General features: G+C 42.2%; 1 protein-coding gene across 5 annotated transcripts in view; it reads right to left on the bottom strand.

Moving 5' to 3' along the window:
• EML4 (EMAP like 4) overlaps positions 1-23412 on the bottom strand; it is a 246461-nt gene that overhangs the window by 44071 nt on the left and 178978 nt on the right. For all 5 annotated transcript variants that reach the window (XM_061625362.1, XM_061625360.1, XM_061625361.1 and 2 more), the window contains 7 exons: positions 22666-22789; positions 19329-19478; positions 16775-16844; positions 15132-15242; positions 6602-6697; positions 4268-4402; positions 2760-2895 (listed from right to left, as the gene is read on the bottom strand). In XM_061625362.1, coding sequence (XP_061481346.1) covers positions 2760-2895; positions 4268-4402; positions 6602-6697; positions 15132-15242; positions 16775-16844; positions 19329-19478; positions 22666-22789 — 822 coding nt within the window. The remainder of the gene's footprint in view (positions 1-2759; positions 2896-4267; positions 4403-6601; positions 6698-15131; positions 15243-16774; positions 16845-19328; positions 19479-22665; positions 22790-23412) is intronic.

The following is a 23412-nucleotide window of genomic DNA, read 5'->3' as shown; positions in this document are numbered from 1 at the left end:
AAGAAATGACTAAGAGCAGTCATATTTGCACTAGCGCAACGCTATTTCCCTCCCTTCCCCATGAACTATCCCCAAGTCTGCTCCAGAGGGATGGGGAGCCTCCTGAACAGATTTAGGGGGGGTGTGGGGAAGCAGAGGAGACGAGCATTCCATTGTGCAAGGAGATGGAATATTGTGCTGATGGAACGTTCACCATGGTGAATACAACCCTCAATGCCTATTTAGCTATGATAGGTAAAATGGAACCTCCATACAGTGGGCAACTGAATGCCAGTTGCTGGGGGTGGCAATTGGTTCTGAACATGGAGGCTGCATATAGCTATCATGACTATAGAACTATCTGCCCACATTTTCAAAAACAAGGAGCATGTGTGTGTGTACGCGTATGTGTGTGTGAGCATATGTGTGTGTGTTGACAGAGAGAGGGAGGCGAGTGGGAGGAAGAGAGAGGGGTGGGTGGTGGAGAGGGGTTGGGATGGCTTTAGGAAAAGTTGGGAAGATTAAGCCTTGCTAATTCTTTACAGAAACTTTGCAGGGTTAACCGAGAAACAGATGGAAAAACTACTATTTTCAAAATGTGGATTCCTGCAAGCTATGCATTTGAAGATGCAAGGCAAATCATTTAGAGCAAGCAGATTCTACTTTCTGTTGAACCTTTAAAGACAATCCTAGGACCCAGTCCTCAGGCATTTATCAGAATCAAATGAAATCAGCACCTAGAAGACAGCTTACATTATCCCTATGTTTGAACAGATTTATCTTTTTTAATCCTCACCACCACCAAAACTCAAAGTAAAAAAATCCTTGGTCTGAAGATTACTCCAAAGAGTCAGCATAAATTAGGTGAAATCTCGAACTGCTCCAGTTAATTCATGCAACAATCCCATATTGCATTAAAAACCTCTATAAAATCTGCATTAAGTGCAGTTTAGGTGTGAATTGGATTAATGGTGTAAGAGCTTTGCACATAACAATGTGCCCAACTATTTAATTAGAAAACCTTACCAAATAACATTAGTTCAGTTGGTTGCTATTGCAAAGTTTTTTTTTGTTAATCTTCAAGATTAATTTATAAAGGGCAGATGTCGTTAGGTGCAATCTGTTCTAGGATAAAAAAACATAAACCAAATGTACGCCTAATATCAAAGCTCCCCATAAAACCCAAATTAAAGTATAAGATGCCAGCTTTACTTAACAGACTATCCCTAGAGAGCAGTTTACTTTATTTCTAGATATATGCACACAGAGACCTAAATCTTTATTAAGCCCATGATATATTCAATAACACACATCAACCATAAAAAGCCCAACTCAACAAAATCCTGGAACCATTTAAATAATTAACACATTCAACTTTTCATTATGGAATATTTGCTATGGCAGCTATAGCAAAGAGCTATTTGCTTTAGGCAGGTTATTATAATATTAAATGTATGATCCCTCTTTTTTATTTTATTCTTTTTTTTAGAAAAAAAATGCTGAAAATATATATTTGCAGTTAAAACATCCTGTTCTGACAGTATGTTTCTTCTGGCATGCCTGTTTAAGCTCTAGCATTTTAATTAGCTGCCAAAGAAAATAATTATCCTTGGATTTAAGACCTACGTTAGGGCCCAGCAATGCCAGACCTGCATATGGCTGGTTGCAAATAATAATTCTTTTTTAAAATTTTAAATTGAAACAAAACGCTAGCCTATAATGCCTTTGAAAGGCAGAAAATTAAAATTAGAGCAAGCTTTAATGCCAGTACCTGTTGCTAAAATCCTACGTTTTTTACATTCTCCTTTCATGTGTGTGTCGATATGGAGACCAAATACTACTATATTAAACTATATTATATTAAGACTTCTTTTCCAGAGTGATACAGTATACACCACAGTTATAGGTTTTGCATTGCTCATGCATATTTCTTAGTATGCCTTATCTTAATCACTTTTCAGTTACAGAAGCAAGTCCTTACAATCTCGCAGCACATAATACTGTGCCGATATCCGTAAGAACATAAGGAGAGCCCTGCTGGATCAGACCAATGGCCAATCTAGTCCAGCATGCTGTTCTCACAGTGGCCAATCAGATGCCCATGGAAGCCCACAAGCAGGACTTAAGCACAAGAGCACTCTTCCCTCCTGCGATTTCTAGCAACTGATATTTGGAGACATACTGCTTCTGACTGTGGAGGCAGAGCATAGCCATTATGGCTAGTAGCCACTGAGCGTTATCCTCCATGAATTTGTCTAGTCGCTTTTGAAAATGATCTAAAACTGGTAGCTATCACCACATATTGAGGCAGCTTCCAATAACAGTTCCAATAACTATACGGCAAGCAAAGTGGCGGCTTCCTTTTGTCTGTCCTGAATCCACGTCTGTTTTGAATTACACTTGTAAAAATTCTGGGTTTTAAGCTCGCTTAAAAATTCTTGCTGAGTAACTTGAACAGAAAAGTTAAGAATTTGCTGATTTCAGAGAAGCTTGGGGAAAAAACAAGTACACAGTTAATCCATAACATTTAGCCTTGAGTGATGACTTCTCCAATATGCCAAAATGGTTGATAGACTGGCATCCTACTGGAGCAAATCACGCAGAAATACAATGTGTTAAGATTCATCTGACTTGTCATGGATTAACACAGCATGCTGAAAGCATATGTAGCTCGCATGCTCATAAAAACTGTTTCTAGTACCTGCAGCGTTTCTTGCATTTTATGAACCTTTAAATCTATTTCCCCGACATATGCGAGTCAATTTAACAAATTGTCGTACCTTTTGATCCTTTCCCTGGTGTGGCTTCTACAGTAGTTTTGCTCCATATAAGCAGTATCCCACCTGAGTCACCAGTGAGAACTTCTCCATTTCCTAAAAATGCTAAGCACTGAACAAATTTGGGTTTTTCATATTTCTAAAAAGGAACAACAGAATGCATTTTAAAGTACAAAGTGCAGGCAGACATGCAAAAGCAGAATGGGCACCATTCAGAGCATCATATTCCCAAGACCTTTCCATTTTAATCAACAGACTGCTCCAAAAGTGCAGTACCTTCTCCTCCTGAGCAATTGCTTTGAAAATGTGTGTGCATGTGTGTGGGGCGGCTGCTGCCATTTACGATATGGCAGCACTTTTAAAAATAAGATTGAGTAGAGAAGCTGCAGAGGGACAAGACAGGATGCTTAGCACCGTCCCTGCTCTTTTCTGTTTCCACCACTGTCCCCCACCCCAGCTCCCTGTTCCCCATGGAGTTCTGTACATGCATCTAGAACTCCACAGGGGTGAGGAGAGGAGGAGCTAGAGAAACTGGAATGGGTTTAGCAGAGGGCAACATAGATGTTCAGCTATGGAAAAAGTGCTATGAGAAAAGATTAAAGGAATTGGGTACTTTTAGCTTTGGGGAAGAAAGCACCTGAGCAGGAATAGAACAGCACTTTTCAAATACTTGGAAGCGTTGCCACACAGAAGAGGGTAAAGGACTTGATCTCTGTTGCCCTGGAAGGCAGGTCTAGATCTAACAGGCTTAAGTTACAGGAGGGCAGACTTGAATATTTGGAAAAAAAAGTCTTGACAGCAAGAGCAGTTCAACAACGGGATCAATTGTGCCTGGCGCCAACACTGTTATCTTTTCGACGCCAGGTCAAGACTTTCCTCTTCTCCCAGGCATTTTAGCATGTGTTTAAATTGTTTTTATATTGTTTTAAATTTTAAAATTGTGTTTTAAATTGTTTTTAAAATATGTGTTTTAAATTGTATATTTGTTTTAATGTTTTTGATTGCTGTAAACCGCCCAAAGAGCTTCGGCTATGGGGCGGTAACAAGTGCAATAAATAAATAAATAATATTAGAAAGGTTGTTGTCTCTCCTTTACTAGATGTCTTCAGGCAGAGGCTGGACAGCCATCTGTAGGCATAAGCTCAATTTTTGGATTCCCTGCATCAAGTAGGGTGCTTGTCCAGATGCCTACAAAACCTCACCCCATTATTCTATGATGCGAAGACATGAGTTGGAGTGGGAAAATGGCTGGCAAGGACAAGGTTAAATGACACTGCATTCCTTGCTTCTCTGTCCAGATTCACTTTGCTACATCCTTTTGGATGCCAATGTGTAATTAGTTAAAACATATATATTTTTGTATGATGTGCAATCAATTTATATATTGGAAACAGGATCTATTAAGAACAGCCCTTAAATCATTGCTGAGAAGTACATAGTATCGTCAATTGGATAATTTCAAATAATCTGGACTAGAGTAAGAAGTTTGCTCAGAGGACAACATTTCTTACCCCAAATATCCCTTGCTTCCTTGTTAAAGAATTGCCATTCCAAGTCCAGAAAAAGATGTGAGATTTGCCGGATGTTATTATTGTGTCTTTATCAGTTGGATGGAATGCTACTGCAAGAACAACTTCATTTGTAGTCTGTTGAAAGAATAAAAGGGAGTTACCACTGTTAATATTTCTACTTACGCAAGTAAGTGGAGAGAACTTACTGCTGCACACACAAATACCACTCAATATGCATGCAAACGAGTACATCTATTAATAGCAGTTCCTTCTTGCTACCCCAGTGTTCTCCACACAATTGTCCTCTGGCATAAGACTTGCCTGTGATGTGTTCCACCTTTGCCACCAGCCACCTGCACTTCACCCCACATTATTCAGGAGGACCCCCTACTCTGCAGAGAGGCTTTTTGAAAGTCGCAACAGAGGGAAGGAGATGATTAAACACCTTTCATTGTGAACTTCCTTACATTAACTTATTCTTTATTATTTAGAATACATCACTTATGACTGTTAATAGTAAGAGATAGAAAGCAGAAATGACCCGGGTTTTAATCACATTCTCATTCTGCTCACGGTAACCTCTTTTCCATTTGCAAATGTAGGAAATCATAGAATAGTTGAGTTGGAAGGGGCCTATAAGGCCATCAAGTCCAACCCTCTGCTCAATGCAGGAATCTAAATCAAAGCATTCCCGACAGATGGCTGTCCAGCTGCCTCTTGAATGCCTCCAGTGTTCAAAATGGACAAAAATTCAAAGTAAACTTTAATTGTGAAAATGGCACTAGGTTCTTAACAAAAGATCCTACAAAAGGACCACTTCTATGCCAGAAACTACCGTATATTCCGGCGTATAAGACGACTTTTTAACCCAGGAAAATCTTCTCCAAAGTCGGGGGTCGTCTTATACGCCGGGTGCTGAAAAAGAGCGGGAAAATTAAGTAAAAAAAAAAGCTGCAGCGGGAGTGGAAGCAGTCGCAGCCGCCGTTCAGAGAGACCGTCGCGGCGAGGAAGGCAACGCAGCGAGGCTCAAGAAGTTACTGCCCTGAGGAGAGAAGCCTCGGCAGAGCCTGAGATGAAATTGACTCGAAACGGCGTTACTGCCGTGAGGAGGGAAGCCTCAGCAGAGCCTGAGACGAATTGACTCGATACGGACAGATACAGGAGGGAGAAGCCACAAAAGGCTCCCGGGGAGAACTTGGGCAAACGGGGGGTAACGGCGGGAGCTGCAGCCGCAAGCTCCCGCTGGGAATAGAGAGAACCGCAGCCGCGGTCTCTCTGATGGCCGTTAGACGAAAAACAGGAAAAATTAGCGACCCGGGTCAGGAAGAATCCCCCCCCAAGGGAGTTCCCCAGGAATAACAACAACCTTTTAAAACAGCAAGCGCGGCCGCCTTGGATTCCTGCCTGGCTTTCTAAGGGTTAAATTATAGGGATTGATTCCTAGAGAGGCAGGAAATCTGGGAAGGAGCGTCTGGGTCCTCCAGCGCATGATCTCCTCGCCATCTTGCCTTCTGCACGATCCTTGGAGGCTGATGCATGGAGGGAGCAAAGCGATCTTACCGCGAGGTTCCTCCTTCAACCCGGAGCAGCCTGAAATAGGAGGCAAAGTTTCACCTCCGCCTCTGTCCAGCCCGCCCCATCCACGCGGGGAAGCTGGCCTTTCTCCTCCGCGCCCAGGAGGACCTGGTGAGCCCCCAGCCACGCTAGTCCACTTGGGTGAAGGGACAGAAAGAGAGAGAGAGAGGTGAGGCGGGTTGGAGAGAAGGGGACGGGGAAGTCCCAAGTGGGGTTTCCAGCCAGAATCTGGAGGGAAAAGACTTGGGGAGGGGGGCACTGAGAAGATCAATCGAAATCTCCCCTCCTCAGTGGGGCGATGTTCTGGGCCACGTGATAATCCCTGGATTTAGGAGCATAGTAAACTACCTTATATAAGACTTATATAGTCTTATACGGCGAGTATATCCCAAACTCTATATTTTAACTGGAAAAGTTGGGGGTCGTCTTATACGCCCAGTCGTCTTATACGCCGGAATATACGGTATATGTCACTTTGTAAAATTGGCATGTACACACACATACATTTATATATGTTCAACTCAGTATTTTGCTCTTTGAAACTCTTAAATATGCTTTCTGTGATTATCTGCCTTAGGTGAACTTCCAAGTGTTCCAGTAGCATTTCTCCACATCAAACACTGAAAAAGCTGTTGTCTCGGATAACAAGAGTTTTCTACAGTCCATAATATGTCATATCAGGTCTATATAACTACTCTATACATATGAGCAGAATGCAGCATAAGTTTGCTTTGAAGCATGATGAATCTTACTATTTACCTTTATCTCGGCTACTTTTGATTTCTTCTGCCAATCCCAGATGGTCAGCATGTGCTCGTTAGAATCATCAATCACGCACAAATGTGTACCTGAGTCCTTAGAGAAATGAACAAAGCAAGTTCATGTCATCATTATATATAGCTGCAAGTCAGACAGCACTTAAAAGGCCTGATTCTTATGATATGGCAGGGCAAACTATGACTTACTGAGACCGCACAAATGTGAGGGCTCCTAGGGAGGAGCTTGCGGCAGCTTTGCTCCTTCCTGGATCTTGGCTACAGCTTGTGGTTAGTGAGGTGACAGCTTAGACTGGGGAGGAACAAAGTGGCTGTAAACTCCTCTCTGGGAGTCCACACGTTTCCACAGCCTTGGTAAGGTGACAGTTTGTCCCTGATTCTTATGGCAGATAAGCCAATGTGATGTACGCAGATAAAACTTATAAATATTATTTAATGGAAAAAAAAGGACTGCCTTCAAGTCGATCCTGACTTATGGCGACCCTCTGAATAGGGTTTTCATGGGAAGCAGTATTCAGAGGGGGTTTACCATTGCCCTCCTCTGAGGCTGAGAGGCAGTGACTGGCCCAAGGTCACCCAGGGAGCTTCATGGCTGGGTGGGGATTTGAACCCTGGTCTCCCAGGTCATACTCCACCACCTTAACCACTACACTACACTGGCGACTTGAAGGCAGTCCATTTTTTTCATTATTTCCCAGTAATGTTCTACCCAAGGATACTGACAATATACATATGGTGATCAATATTTACAACTGCATTTCAATTAAGATAATGGCAATGCCCTTAAAACTAGGCACAGTAATAGATGTTGGATCACATGCTTTTCCTAAGCATGTGCTCAATTTAAGCATGACTCCAGATTTATTTATTTATTTATTGCACTTGTATACCACCCCATAGCCGAAGCTCTCTGGGCAGTTTACAGCAATCAAAAAACATTAAAACAAATATACAATTTAAAACACATATTTTAAAAACAATTTAAAACACAATTTTAAAATTTAAAACAATATAAAAACAATTTAAAACACATGCTGAAATGCCTGAGAGAAGAGGAAAGTCTTGACCTGGCGCCGAAAAGATAACAGTGTTGGCGCCAGGCGCACCTCGTCAGTAACATCGTTCCATAATTTGGGGCCCACCACTGAGAAGGCCTTCTCCCTTGTTGCCACCCTCCGAGCTTCCCTTGGAGTAGGCACCTGGAGGAGGGCCTTTGATCTTGAACGTAGTGTACGGGTAGGTTCATAACGAGAGAAGCTTTCCATCAGGTATTGTGGTCCCAAGCCGTGTAAGGCTTAATAGGTTAAAACCAGCACCTTGAATTGAGCTCGGAAACATACAGGCAGCCAATGCAGGCGGGCCAGAATCGGTTTTATATGTTCGGACCGTCTGGTCCCTGTTACCAATCTGGCCGCTGCATTTTGCACAAGCTGCAGTTTCCGGACCGTCTTCAAAGGCAGCCCCATGTAGAGTGCATTGCAGTAATCTAATCTGGAGGTTACCAGAGCATGGACAACTGAAGCCAGGTTATCCCTGTCCAGATAGGGACGTAGTTGGGCCACCAACCAAAGGTGGTAGAAGGCACTCCGTGCCACCAAGGCTACCTGAGCCTCAAGTGACAGAGATGGTTCTAGGAGAACCCCCAAGCTATGAACCTGCTCCTTCAGGGGGAGTGCAACCCCATCCAGAACAGGTTGGACATCCACCATCTGGTCAGAAGAACCACCCACTAGCAGCATTTCAGTCTTGTCTGGATTGAGCCTCAGTTTATTAGCCCTCATCCAGTCCATTGTCGCAGCCAGGCACCAGTTCAGCGCATTGACAGCCTCACCTGATGGCAACGCACTCCAAAGCTCCGGATGACTGCACCCAACTGTTTCATGTAGATGTTGAACAACATGGGGGACAGAACTGACTGCTGCAGAACCCCATACTGGAGAGTCCAGGGTGCTGAGCAATGTTCCCCAAGCACCACCTTCTGGAGGCGACCTGCCAAGTAGAAGTGGAACCACTGCAATGCAGTACCTCTCACTCCCAACTCAGCTAGTCTCCCCAGAAGGATACCATGGTCGATGGTATCGAAAGCCGCTGAGAGATCAAGGAGAATCAACAGAGTCACGCTCCCCCTGTCTCTCTCCCAACAAAGGTCATCATACAGCGCGACCAAGGCTGTTTCTGTGCCAAAACCAGGCCTGAAACCCGACTGAAATGGATCCAGATAATCTGTCTCATCCAAGAGTGTCTGGAGCTGGCCTGCAACCACTCGTTCCAGGACCTTGCCCAGGAATGGAACATTTGCTACCGGCCTATAGTTATTAAGATTTTCTGAGTCCAGGGAGGTTCTCTTCAGGAGTGGTCTCACTACTGCCTCTTTCAGGCAGCCAGGGACCACCCCCTCTTGCAGAGAGGCATTAATCACTTCCCTGGCCCAGCCGGCTGTTCCATCCCTGCTAACTTTTATTAGCCAAGAAGGGCAAGGATCCAGCACAGAAGTGGTTGCACGAACCTGTCCAAGCACCTTGTCAACGTCCTCAAGCTGCACCAACTGAAACTCATCCAAGAAATGGGGACAATGAGATGCAGGGAGAAATTTTGCAGGAAGGGCCATTATGTGGATTATATGATGAGTGCTGGGAATTTGGTGATGCCAGGAATCTGAAGCTTCGAACTCCCCATGTGCTTCGAGTTAGCTGTTTCTTAAAGAAATATAGCATAGTTAACAGTTTTATTCTGAGGACATTTATTTCTAATTACTGTGGCTGGTCATGGATTCCCCCTTTGGTGGATGTGCATATTAGTGAGTTGGAGTTGCAGCAGTCTGGGGCTTTAGGTATTAAAAACATGGCTTTAGAATATTTTTGTCTCTGTGGAGCCTATCTTGCATGATTTTTAAGGATGGCTTCCTGGACTTTTCTGCTGGCAAACTGAGTGCAGTCTATTGTATCCCTTGTTTGGGAATTAAAAAGGGATTTTGGCTATCCAACTGGATATCAATAACAAAGGCAGAATGGATAGCTACCTATTGGCACTTGAGTGGATTAAGGATGCAAGACCTAATAATGTTCTGCTTTTGTCAGATTTTCCTTCCAGATTGTGGGCTATTCAGTCTGGCAGGTTGGCCTGCAAGAATGATGTGATCAATGAAATTTGGACTTTGAATACTTCGTTCCGTGGAATCTGGCTTGAGTTTTGTTGGATACCTGCTCACGCAGGGATAGCAGGGAACAAATTGGCTGATTTAACTGCAAATAATGCTTTGCAGTGGCCAGCTGTTGATGTTTCCTTGCCTCTATTACAAAGAGAAGTTAAATGTTGTCTTCAAAGGGAAATTGTTAAGGAATGGCAACATCAGTGGGAGGCAGACAGTACGGGACGTAGAGTATTTGCCTTTCACCCTGTTTTGAGGGATTTTCAAATCTTCGACCAGCATGGTTGAGCATGACAAGTTTGTCTGCTGCATGTGTTAACAGGACATGGTGCAGCACATAGTAATCTTTCTAGCATTGGGCGGGTGGGCTCAGGTCTTTGTGACGTTTGTGGGGTATGTGAAACTATAGACCATATTCTTTGGGACTGCTTACAATATAGAAACGAAAGGGAGCTTTTTATTCATTTATTGGCTGATAGAGGAGCCCCTGTGGGTGACTTGGAAGTCCTATTCAGGGAATGAGGTTTGCGGACTCTAGTTTTATCTGCCATTTGGCGTTTTTTGCAAGTCTGTAATTTAGTTGGTCTATTGTGATGAGATTGTGTGGGGTTTTTTTAAGTCGTCAGCAGGTGGCGGTAAAAGGGCCTTTTAGGCCTTGCTTCACCATAAAACCCCAGAAGAAAAAGAGGACGATGACTCTGGATGTGGACGTTAAGACATCCATAATTGGCATTCCATAAGGCCAGGTTAATCTTTAAGCTAGTCTCTCAACAACTACATGTGCAATCCGTGTACACCAGTGTGACTGCTGTCTGCTCTTTAGTGTACTGGTTAGAAAGTTGGACTAGGACCTGAGAAGTCAGAGTTCAAATCCCCACTCAGCCATGAAGTACCTTGGGTGACCTTGGGACAGTCACCAACCCTAAGCCACCTCACAGGATTGTTGTGAGGATAAAATAGGAAGAAGGAGAAGCATGTAAGCTGCCTTGAGCTCTTTGGAGTAAACGTGGGGTATAAAAGTTATAAAAGCATTAAAAAAACAGCAATCACTGTATGCACAAGTGGTGTAACTTGGTTTAAAAGCATATGCAATGCCACATCAGTTTTAGGCACGCCTAGAATAAATTAACAACTGGGAGTCCTATAATTGCGAACTTCAATGTGTCTCCAAGTAGTTTCTACTCCAGAGATCTACCTATTGAGAGAAAATGGCACATATGTGTTGGTCCTGGTTCACAAATCATTTAGTATGGTAAGTGAAGATGTGTGTACCCGTAAGTTGCTCTAACATCCTTCAAGTGCATAAGTGGTGCGTTTGAATCAGTCCTAGCAATGATGTACTCAAGTGTTGTACCCAGGTATGTTTCCCTGGGGGTACACTCCGGGACGCAGACCCGTTACCTTTTTTTTTGCAGCCGGCCCCCTGCTGGATTCCTTCTGTCTGTCTCTACAGACACTGCAATTCCCAAACACCAAGTATATGTTTGCATTTATTGCGTTAGGAGAGCTGGAGAATCCTGCAAGGTCAGCCGTCACTACAACTAATCAGCAGTCAGTATGAATCTCCTTACATGCAAATTGGCTCCCACCATCTATTGTTTTGAGGAGAGCAACAGGAGGGAGAGAGTCAAGAGGGGTTAAGAGAGGGGGGTTTACTGAGAAGAGGGACAGCCAAGCCTGATTTAGAATGGGGTTTGCTTGCAAACAGTCCCATGCAAACCCATAGCAGCCAATGTGGAGGGTAGGTGAAGAGAGCCACATGGAGCTAAGAATGAGGCAAAGTAGAGTTTTCTCACAGAGAAGGGGGATGAAGGAAGGAAAGCTGCTTGTAAAATACAAGGTGCATTGCTTGTAAAACATTTTTTTCTCCCTCAATGGTGCTTTTTGCAGATTATCTGGGAGCAAGTGGAGGGGTGGAGAAAGACAAAGGGCTAAGAAGAGTGAGGGTATTTTACAGACATCACTGTGCGAGACAGAACTCCTTCTCACAGCTGATTTACAAAAAGCAGGTTTCTCCCCCTTGTAAAATACAGACAGCCTCATTCTTCTTAGACCTTGCTCTTTCTATCTTCCCCCACCCTCCGTGAGGGTCTCTCTCTTCCCCCTCCACTATCTCACAGTCAATCTGCAAAAAGCACAATTGAGGGGAAAAGAACTGCCTTACAAGCAATTCCCCTTGTACTTTACAGGCAGCCTTCCTTCTCCTTTTCTTTGCCCCTTCTTTGTGAGGAAATGCCACTGCACCTCACTCTCCACCCACTCTTCTTAGCTCTCTTTCCCTGTGCACCCTCTGTTTTAGCTGCAGTGAGTCTGGGCAAGGAGAAAGAAACACTTGTCCAGCAATGCCCCTTGTACTTTACAGACATCATGTGCGAAGGGGGAAGAAACCTGCTTTTTGAAGAGCAGCTATGGGAGGTACCTTTCTTGGAGGCAGCAACGTCTGTAAAACACCAGCTTCTTTGCCCCCAGTGGAGAAACAACCACTTTGCTAGCTCTATATTTGGTGCTTTGGGAAGCGCACACCACAGGGCTAGCAATGACCCGTGTGCAGTGATTTCCAAGCACCCGATTGCTTGGGAACCCACTGCAAGGGGTTTTGATAAGTGGGTTGGATAATTATGTCATGTGATTGACAGGTGGGTGTCCCCAGTTGCCTGTCAAATTTGGTCTGCGAGGCTGATCTTGATGACTCATGAAGGGACCCTGGACTTCTAAGTTTGTCACTATGCTACTGGTTGTGCCTAGTTATACCACATACAGGTTAGTACTTATTTGCCAGTGTGTGCATCTGCACAATAACTTTCTGGGATAAACAATAAAGCATGAAATTCATCAACTTAGCACATCAAAAAGATGGTGTACCAGAAACCCACACCAATTATATATCTCCTTGACACTGATATCATACATTAAGCCCATCAACCCCCTCCTAGCCATGTGAACAATTCATTCACACCAACGAATTCTATTTAGAATATATCAGAAGCACATATAGTATGAAAAATACACAAATTAAAAGTTATATTCTCCCTTCAATCATATTTCCCTTCCCATTCATGAAGGGCTTTATTCTTTTACATAATGGAAAGGAGGGAAATAAAAATTTATCGTGCTTTTCTAAGTTGTAAATAACATCAAGTGACTTTTTTGCCCTAAAACCAATTGAAAATGTATTGCCAAAACTTAAAAAACCTTTATGATGGTATTGTAAAGTACTGGCCAAAACGTGGGAAAATAAAGGCTTGGGCACATGACACATGGTGAAGCAGCAAATGACTTCTAGAAGAGAGCCAGAACTCAACTCAAATACCTTCAAACTGGTATTTCTGCCTTTGGATCATGATTATTGCCCAGAAGCACATTACTTTCAGGGGTACTCTTAGGGCAAATAACATTCCAATGTTAGAAAAGTTAGAAATGTCTGATCACCCCCCCCCCAAAAAAGACAAACCACACAGAGGAGCTAATCTTTTTTCTACCTTTGGCTAGGGTCCTGTCCAGATATTTCTAAGTATGTTAAATATGCCCAAGATGTAACACATGCACACATTCAATTGGTGCTAAGATCGACAAAAGTTATATTGTTCACGCCATTTAAGTCAGCTTTGACTTGAGAAACTTTTTTTCTTATTCTGCTTAACCTACTATTTTGACAAATGTATGGTGCACTACCATCACCACCACAGACTTATTAAAACAAATGTTTATACTACAAACACTGATATGGCCAACACAGAAGAAATGAGACTAGATAGTTGCTATTTAAAGAAACAGATAGGGCTAAGCTATTTTTGAAAAGGGCAGTAGTGAAAAGCACAGGTTTTATTATTTCCTGTTCTAGGTCAAGTCAAACATCAGAGAGAAAACAAATCCTTTGTATCAGAGCCTGCCAAGATTAGTCTCCTTGAACTTCCTTACAAGAAACAAATCTTTCAACAGGTGTTGAAACAAACACACAATGCTGCCTTCATTTCTATTTCAGGAGTTACTTTTAGTCTTTATGGTGCTCTTTTGTATCTGGAACTTTCTGTTGTTGGTCTCCCAGCTGTCTTGTGCTGTAAAATACAGAGTTTTCTATCCTCTAGAGCAGTGTTTCTCAACTTGTGTGCCTCCAGATGTTGTTGGACCACAACTCCCATCAGCCTCAGCCAGCATTGCCAATGGTCAGGAAAATGGGAATTGTGGTCCAACAACATCTGGAGGCAAACTGGTTGAGAAACACTGCTCTAGAGACTCAAATTTTAGAAGAAAACACACACCAGTCCCTATAGTTCCCACTGTTCTACGTTACATGTTAATTGACTCAGTCAGGTTTTAAATTATTTTTCTCAATTTGGACAATTTCTTTGCAAGAATAAGTACAGGGGTAAAATGTTGAATCCTAGAGTTCATGCCAACAACTGTCATAGAGTGTCATAGCGTGTTAACTGCTGGAGGAAGTGTTCATAGGATCTGGCTGATCAAGAACTAAAGCAGGGCTGGGGAACAATGGTGGTTATGTTGACGTCTGCATTGTTTGTGGTTTAAGTACAGTCTGTCTCTCCATCTCATCTGTTTTCGACCTATAGGAATGGACGGCATAGATATATGTGCAAATAAATCCAAACTGTTTTCCCCGCCCATAATTTCAAAGCTCTATCCACGTTATTTAACATGATATGGCAGGGCTGGGGGAACCTGTGGCCTTCCAGCTGATGTAGGACTTCATCTCCATTCAGCCCCAGTCAGCATGGCCAATGGTTTGTGATGGGAGCAGGAACTCAGCATTTGGAGAACCACAGCCCCCTCCCCCCGGACTAAAGTGTTTAGAAGGGAACACCACAACTCCTATGCCACTGTACTGAAGCTTGTGTGTCTATGTGAGTGTGATGGGCTGACCCAGGGCACCATGCTGCTATGGGAGAATTGGTTGGTACTGCTAACAGGGAAAAAGCTTTGTTGTACAAAGCTACAATGCCCTGGTACAGGGTTTTGTTAACTAGTAGGCAACAATAGTGCATGCACATTGTCCACGAGGATGGATATGAGTGGACAGGTCTGGAGTGAACTAGAAACAAGAGCACAACACTCTGTACATAATATGGAAAGTATTCTTCCATATTGGGAATGGAACCAATTGGCAGCACAGCTGGGGCAAACTCTCCTGCACCATTTATTTGCCCTGGATGCAGTCTTACATGCAGGTTGCTACAAGCCATCCTGAAAACCCTCACAGCTCCTTATACTTTTCCTATTTTTAAGTCCATAGAAGTAATCTAGTATCAACAGTTTGCTACTTAATGAGGAAAATACATACAAACCCACAGGTGTTTGGTTCAGCTGTGTATGTGGTATAACATTTTTTAAAAATGTAACTTTTCCTTACTGATTTTGAAAAATCCAGACAGCCCACTCCACGCTCGAAAGTCCCAAGGCCAATAACTTGCAGAGTCATCAAGCTCACGGAGTCCCATACTCTAACATGGGGCTGTAAAGGCTAAGCATACAAACAATTTGATAGAAATAGTTACTAAAGAGCTATGAGAGACAGGCAAAATTAATCTTCCATTAAGCAGTAAAATACTTCTGCTGAGGTGAACACCACCAATTACTGAGAAGTGAAGATCTTGGAACAATAAAGGCCACTGGACATGTTGCATTTCAGATCAACCTTCAGATATACCCCAATGGGATTTACACTGTAATCTTACTCCGCTCTACTTTTAAGTATGTCGAAATGGTGCTTACTACCAGGTAAACTGGTATAGGATTTGCTGCCAGGTAAATTGGTATAGTTGGCACTTACTTCAAAACATCTTATCACATCATCATCATCATCATCATCATTATTATTATTATTATATGTATTTCCCGCCCTTCCCAGGAGCCCAGGATGGCAAACAAAAGCACTAAAAACATTAAAACATCATAAAAACAAACTTTAAAACACATTAAAACAAAACGGCTTCAAAAATGTTACTTAAAATAAGTTATGAAAACATCTTCTAAGATTAAAAACATTTTTAAAAAAGAAAGTTTAAGAACATATTAAAAAGCAATTCCAGCACAGATGCAAACTGGGATAGGTCTCAACTTAAAAGGCTTGTTGAAAGAAGAAAGTCTTCAATAGGCACCAAAAATATAACAGAGATGGCGCCTGTCTAATATTTATGGGGAGGGAGGGGGGAGTGGATTGGAATTCTTTAATGGGGAAAAAAGATAGGTCAGTCTGTGTAGCAATTAATCAGGTATTTGGTAAAATAATACCTGTAATGGGTTGGATCCAGAGTTGTGCAAGCTGAAATGTGCTCACACCACAGGACTTTCCTACCCCCTCCTTCCCACTGCAGCCCCCTACATGAAAAAAGCATCACCTAATTGCTTAGTGATAACGGACACAAAAAAGCTAATAAATCATGCAATTGGCAAAGATGGCTGATGCAACGGGTGTAAGTATCAAGTGACATAACCTTATTTCTTTGGAGTGAATTAGCCAAAATGCTACCTCACACAGTGTCACTTCCCTTTCCACCAACTTTCAAGCCATCCATCTATATCAACTTTGCAGAGATGACAGCACTTTAAGTGCCAGTCGCAGCCCAGTTTTAACAGCTACACACAAGCTTGTTTATAAGCACTGTCATTTTGATGTGTGATCTTGCAGTGCTTTTTGCCAAAGCCTTTAGGCCTTAGACTAGGGCATGAGGTCAGGTTTCCTTTTCCTTGAAGCTGTGAGATCACATGGGTGGCCACAGTTCCAGTAAGAGTCGTTTTCCCCTTTGGGGAAGGGGAAAGAAGAGGGAGGGAAAGTCCAGCTAAAATAAGCTTTTCAATAGCCCCATGGCATTCTGCAGACTTCTATGGGAAATATGCAGTGCATAGTGCAAGATTAGAAGGTACGCATGAACTTATGCTATGTGAATTATGCACCAGAGGTGAGCAGTAGTAAGGAGGAGAGGCTCTGCAGGGCCTTCCTGATTTCCAGAAACACAAACCAACTATTGAGACAGGATTTCTTTAAAAACTTACTCTTCCATCTTTATCCACTCCTGCTAGCTGTCCAGTTGCAATCCTAATTTTATCTGGATGAACAGCAAGGCTAAAAGATACAATGCCAACGAGAAAGTCATGCGTTACAGGAAACATTTATGGTAATAGCTTGCTTTATAAATGCCATTTCACTAAACTACTGTTCTAAGAAAAGGGAGAAGAGTACACCACATCATGGCTTTTAACACAACAGCAGCACATCACTCCACCAGGGCACAGAATGGAGAATGCTAAATTTGTTGTATGGCAAAGCAGGAGATTTGCATTTATTCATTTATTTGCAGAGTTATAAATCACTTCACAGCAGAAAGCTACCAAAGTGGTGTACAATAAACTAACATACAAAAAAAATTATGGACTTAGTAACCTAAAAGCAGTAAAACCATTTCTACAATTGTAAAATCAATATGCCTAAAATGACTAGGATACACTTCAAGGAAAGGTTTATTAAACAAAAATGTATTTAATAGTCAACTAAATATCAATATGCTTGATGCTTGTCTCATTTCAGTTGGTAAGTGGTCCCAGAGGGCTTGAGCTGCAACACTAAAAGCCGATTTTTTATTTTATTATTATTATTTTCTAATACATATTAAGTGCACCTCTGGAGCATGCAGTACTCTTAGCAGTGCCACATCAGAGGACTACAGTTCCAGGGAGGAATACACAGGGTGAGATGGGTATAGCCTGTGAATTCCAGAACCACAAAGTAGGCATACTTGAGAGCGTAAAAGTACACATACTTCTAAGTCCAAGCTCCTTAAGATTTTACTGATCATAGAAATTTTATCCTGTACTTAACACATCCAGACTTTGATTTCAAGTATCTGAATAAATTTATATCCATTGCACAAGTGGGTCTAAAAGACAAAAGAGATATTGCGGTGATGGCCTGGAAAAAAACCGGGGGGAAAACACTCCCTCCCCCCAATTTGTTTCCTTTTTTTCCCCTAGGGAAAAATTAGAAAAAACAGGTTTTTCCTGATTTTTTCTGGGGGGCCCTCCGGCCTTCCCATCTCTAGACAAGACAAAGGAAACCTGGTAGAGAGAAGGATCTGAAATCTAGATATCCACGTATCCATGTGTTTCTCTCCCTTCTCCCCTTGGCTAATAGTAGGAGGTGGTGGTGGGGATCATGGGTGTTACTTACTTATGGTAGGGAATAGCTGAAACTATGATACTTTTCTGGAAACTGCTTCATGAAGACATTTGTCCTAAAAAGCAGCTTACAAATATTCCAAATAATAAAGAAGCAGCTATAAAAATTCTACCCTGTTTTTTTGGGGGGGAGAGGAGGGACAATCCCTTAATAGGGGAAGCTTTAGACAAGAGATGGGAAACCCCAAGCCCTGTGGCCGCATATGGCCTCCTGGTCCTCAGAACTCTACCCAGGCCACATCCCTCACTGGTCCTGCCTCGCACCCTGGTGTTTTCGCTTGGCTTGAATGTGTCCTTGAACTCTGGATGGAGGATACATAGTTGCATGTGAATGTGTGTGTAGAAACTAGTCTGCTTTACAAATATAAAATTTACATTTGTTGCTCCACCCACTTTTGCCTGTGGCCCACACTGCCATTGACATGTATTTATTTATTTATTTTATTTATTGTATTTATATACCATCCCATAGCCGAAGCTCTCTGGGCAGTTTACAATAACTAAAAACATTAAAAACAAATATACAAATTTAAAAACACATCTTTTAAAACAATTTAAAACACATGCTAAAATGCCTGGGAGAAGAGGAAAGTCTTGACCTGGTGCCAATAACAGTGTTGGTGCCAGGCGCACCTCGTCAGGGAGATCATTCCATAATTTGGGGGCCACCACTGAGAAGGCCCTCTCCCTTGTTGCCAGACTCCCAGATTCCCTTGGACTAGGCACCCGGAGGAGGGCCTTGGATGTTCAGCGTAGTGTACGGGTGGGTTCATCTTGGGAGAGGCGTTCCATCAGGTATTGTGGTCCCAAGCTGTGTAAGGCTTTATAGGTTAAAACCAGCACCTTGAATCGAGCCCAGAAACATACAGACAGCCAATGCAAACGGGCCAGAATCAGTTTTATATGTTCGGACCGTCTGGTCCCTGTTACCAATCTGGCTGCTGCATTTTGCACAAGCTGCAGTTTCCAAACCGTCTTCAAAGGCAGCCCCACATACAGCGTATTGCAGTAATCTAGCTTGGAGGTTACCAGAGCATGGACAACTGAAGCCAGGTTATCCCTGTCCAGATAGGGACGTAGTTGGGCCACCAACCAAAGTTGGTAGAAAGCACTCCATGCCAATGAGGCTACCTGAGCCTTGGAAGGTTTCCCAGAAGTAATGCAGTCCTCAGGTTGAAAAATGTTTCCTATGCCTGCTTTAGACCAAGCATGACTGTTCTCTTCCTCTCCAAACATCATCCATTAAAATAGGCTGTTTTAATTTTCAGCAGATCATGTGCATGCAAATCTGGTACAGAATATGAAGAATCGCATGAGAAATACCATGAAAGCTTTAACATGTGCACATAAGATCACATCACATCACGAGACTAACCATTTAACACAGTCTGTATGTCCCAAGTAGTGGCGCTGAGTCCGCTCTTCATAGTTAAACAGTACTACCACAGATGCTATGAAATACACTATTTCTCCAGTAGGAAGGAGGTAAACATTGGCTCGACAGTCCCTTCCACGATAGCCATATCTTTTTTTTTGTTTAAAGAAAAGTCAGGTTTTTAAAAATCAACGAGTATTATTAAAGGGAATAAATTCTGCAAATCTCATACTGTGAAAATCTGTGGCAACATGATTGAATGGATCCTTCTTTCATAAGTTGCCTCCAACACCAAAAACTACATAGCCACATACATATATTTTCAATTTTGGCAACTTAGTTTTTTCTCCTTATTTTTTTTCTTATATAAACAGCAAAGGAAGCAAACTTAACACGTCCATGATATAAAGCAAACACATGAGACTACCCAGAAGTATGAAGCATAAAACAGTGTCAAGTTTGTAAACGCGAAATATGAAATTTTCATTAGGCTCTAATAAAAGTCACTGCACAACCTTAACTATCTCAAACCTATTTTTGTAGCCACAGAATTGCATCAGACAGAAGGGCCTTCCTATGGCAACATTCTGGAGAGAAGTGTATCAGTTCCATTTAGCCTTTTAAAGAAGTGTGTGAAAATTCCAAAAGCTCCTTGCAAGGTGGCAAGACACTGCTAAGCAAATCTAAAATATTGGGCATCTCTTTTAGGATTCTAGTGGGAGAAAAGTACTGTTTAAACCATCGCTAGACTTAAGATTAAGATTAGTAGACTGGAAGCTAGAACACTCCTCCCTTCCTGCAAATCCCTACCCTCTCCACCTTTTATTTTCAGAAATAGCCATGGTAACAGCATCATATTTGCACTGGTACATGGTTAGTAATAAGTCACTGGCCTGGTTTGTACATTACATTAAGCCAAACCATGGTTTAGCATGGATGTGTGAGATGTGAGCTCTTGGAGAACAGACTGCTGCTTCTTTGCTTCTCCCTAGTTGTTCTGCTGCTCTGATGACCTAAGCCATGGTTTGGCTTAGCGTATCATCAAAATTAGTGCTCAGTGTTTTAGCTTTCTCCAAGCTACAAGCTGTAACCAAGGTTTGTCCTATGGTTTACGTATTGTGGATTGCCTGGGATAGCTAAGCAGGGAACCAGGTTTGGATCATACGCTAAGCCATACCAGCGCAGAAGCAGAACAAACAGGGAGGAGCAAAGAGGCTGTGATTTCCTCTCTTGGGGCCCACATGCTAATGTTTTCATACTAAGCCATAGCTTGGCTTAGTGTGACATGTGAACCAGACCATAGTTAGCAACCATGGTTATCTCTGAAAATGAAAGGCAGGAGTGAATTTTTCACATGAGAAGAGAAAATGGGGAAAGAGTTAATGAGCGTCTGCAGAATTCCTGATCTAATCATGGTTACATATGAACCAGACTATGTTATTTTGCATTAATTACTTTAGATCAGGAAGCTACTTTTACATCACAAAATCTAGTTAGGAGAAAAGGTAGTGTTATATTTGTACTTCGTCAGTGTGGGGAATGTTTAGGAGCATTAGTACATTTTGTTGCACTAATACAGCGTTATTTGGAAGCATTTCTGGAGGCAGGTTTTAAGAAGGCAAAATATATTTTAAAAATTCATTTGGTGTCATATATCCAGAATATCAATTGGCATGTAAACTCTGTAAGGTATACATGGACTAACATCATAGAAGTATATTATCTCACATTTGTCATGAAAAGATTGATTCACAAAACAAAAAATTGCGCTTGCTTTCAATTTATACTGGTGTTTTTCAGTCAGCTGAGAAGTCTACCATGAGTGCAGGATGAGGTGGCATAAAATTTGTTTTTGATTTTTTTAAAAACACATCAATTTTAAAAGTGTTGAGAACATAATTCCCTTGTAGCATCTGCGCAAGGTCCATGTAGCCCAACACTCCAAAAGCTGCCAGCCAGATGCTATTTCATTTCACTTGTGATAGAAATTTCATTTAATATACACAGAAAACCTTCACCATCTTTTGCTGAATTTGAAAGCATAAGCCAATGATGGGTGTAGTTAGGGATGCTTCATTGTAAACCTACCTGCCCAAATCTAAAGGATTACTGCACAATGCTACTCTAACTCCCTCTCCCCCTGCATCTTTTCCCACAATGTCTCGCTGTCTCCATGCTGGCAGACAGGACTGATGTCTCTTACTGTTCCTGTTGTACTATTCACAAATCATGTCTCCTATTAGAATCTAACATAGGCTGCCTGGCAGATAAGATGAGGACAGAAGAAAGGATTTGTCACTGATTAAATACGTTTCAAAAGACATTTATGCATACTGAAATGGTTGCCCCTCCCCCTGCTGCAATTAAGAACAAAACAAAATGAAGCAACCCCCTAGGGCAGTGGGGAAAAACACAGAGTTGACCTGCTGGGTCAGACTCAAAAGTCCATCTAGTTCAATATTTCCTCCTAAGGTTGGGTTACCAGATGTTGCTGGACTACTGCTCCCATTATTCCTGACTAATGGTCATCCTGGTTGGGGCTTATGGGAGTTAGAGTCCAACAGCACCTGGTGGATCAAAGGTTCCCTCACTCTACTGTAGAGGAACAAACCCAGGTACCAACTATGAGCCAATTTCCATCTAACGGGCAGAAACTGGAAATGGCTTCTGCATGAATCCTTTCAGCCATAAAAACTAAATGGAAGCTCCATAGATAAAAACAGTGTATCTGAACAACAACTGCTGTGGGGACATGCTGTGCATGTTAACACTGGATAACCTCTACTGGATAGAGGATGATGGACTAGATCAGTCTTCCTCAACCTTGGGACCCCATATGTTGCTGGACTCCAGCTTCCATCATCCCAGCCAGCATGCCAATAGTCAGAGATGAAGGGGTGTGTGGCCTAACAACATCTGGTAACCCAAGCTTAAGAGGAAATATTGAACAAGATGGACGTTTGAGTCTGATCCAGCAGGTCAACTCCTGTGTTCTTATACTAACCTAGTGCCTAACTGTTTCAAGAATACTAAGCTTTGGAGAGACTGTGGGAAAATGTCTGTGCCAAGCAAGAAGGCAGAAGAAAACACAAACAGCAGAAGGAAACTATGAGTGGTTACCGCATGAAAACCTATAGCCTATTATTTAGTGATCCCAAAATTACTTTTCCCCAAGATGTAGGACTTTTTTCTTAGCAGTTTTATTAAATTAAGTAGGTTTCACGATAATAATAGAAACCAGGAAACTAGGCTGGAAAAGGAGGGGTGGGGAGAGGAAAAGGGAAAAAAAACCACTGGAAAAAGCAAATGTTTTTGTTGAGATTTGTGATAAGGATACACCCACTCCAGTTTTAATTTCTCAGGAGGCAGTTCTGTCTTTATTTCGTAATATTTGTCTACATCCGAAGGAAGAAACATTGTGATTGGCCGTCCACGCATGAACATCTTGATGTACTCTCCCTCTGTCAAAACAAAAAGATGCACTACAGTGAGTTTGCTTTGCAACCAGAAGCATAACAGGCTTTGTAAAGAACTGCATTAAAAAAAAAGTACGCTCCATTTCAAGATGCGGATTCTGACTTGAGAACAAAATGCACAATTGGTATTACATATAATTAGTGGTGGGACATCCACAATACAACTTGTCTGGCTCAGACCTAGTGAGATGAAGCAGTATGCCCTCTTTCTAACCATCCATCCAAATATGGTTCCTGCCATATTATCAAACTAAAAGCCTGATGGATGCAATCTATGGGCAGCTACCCTCCAACTGAAAGGTACTGTATGTCCTTCAAAGTTTGCTGTTCTTTCCTACTTCTCCATTCACTTGGAATTCATTTTGATAGTCCTAGATTGGCACTCCTAAAAGTTCTAAGCATAGCAAGCCAAACAATAATGTTGCCTCACCTTTTCTAGCCCAAGATTTAAGTTAAGAAAAAGCAAAATGTGCCAATACCAGTAACTAATTTTACAGATTGAGGACAAGGCAGATTAAGCAGTGCTTGAAGTGGGTGAGATGCCATCCCACTGTTCTTTCAGGCAGACCTAGAACCATTCCATTTCTTTTCAGAAGAACATAACCGAG

The sequence above is a fragment of the Rhineura floridana genome, chromosome 4, assembly GCF_030035675.1.
Source record: "Rhineura floridana isolate rRhiFlo1 chromosome 4, rRhiFlo1.hap2, whole genome shotgun sequence".
Taxonomy (NCBI): domain Eukaryota; kingdom Metazoa; phylum Chordata; class Lepidosauria; order Squamata; family Rhineuridae; genus Rhineura; species Rhineura floridana.
Note: the sequence above shows the minus strand (reverse complement) of the source record. Positions and strands in the feature narration are given on the sequence as shown.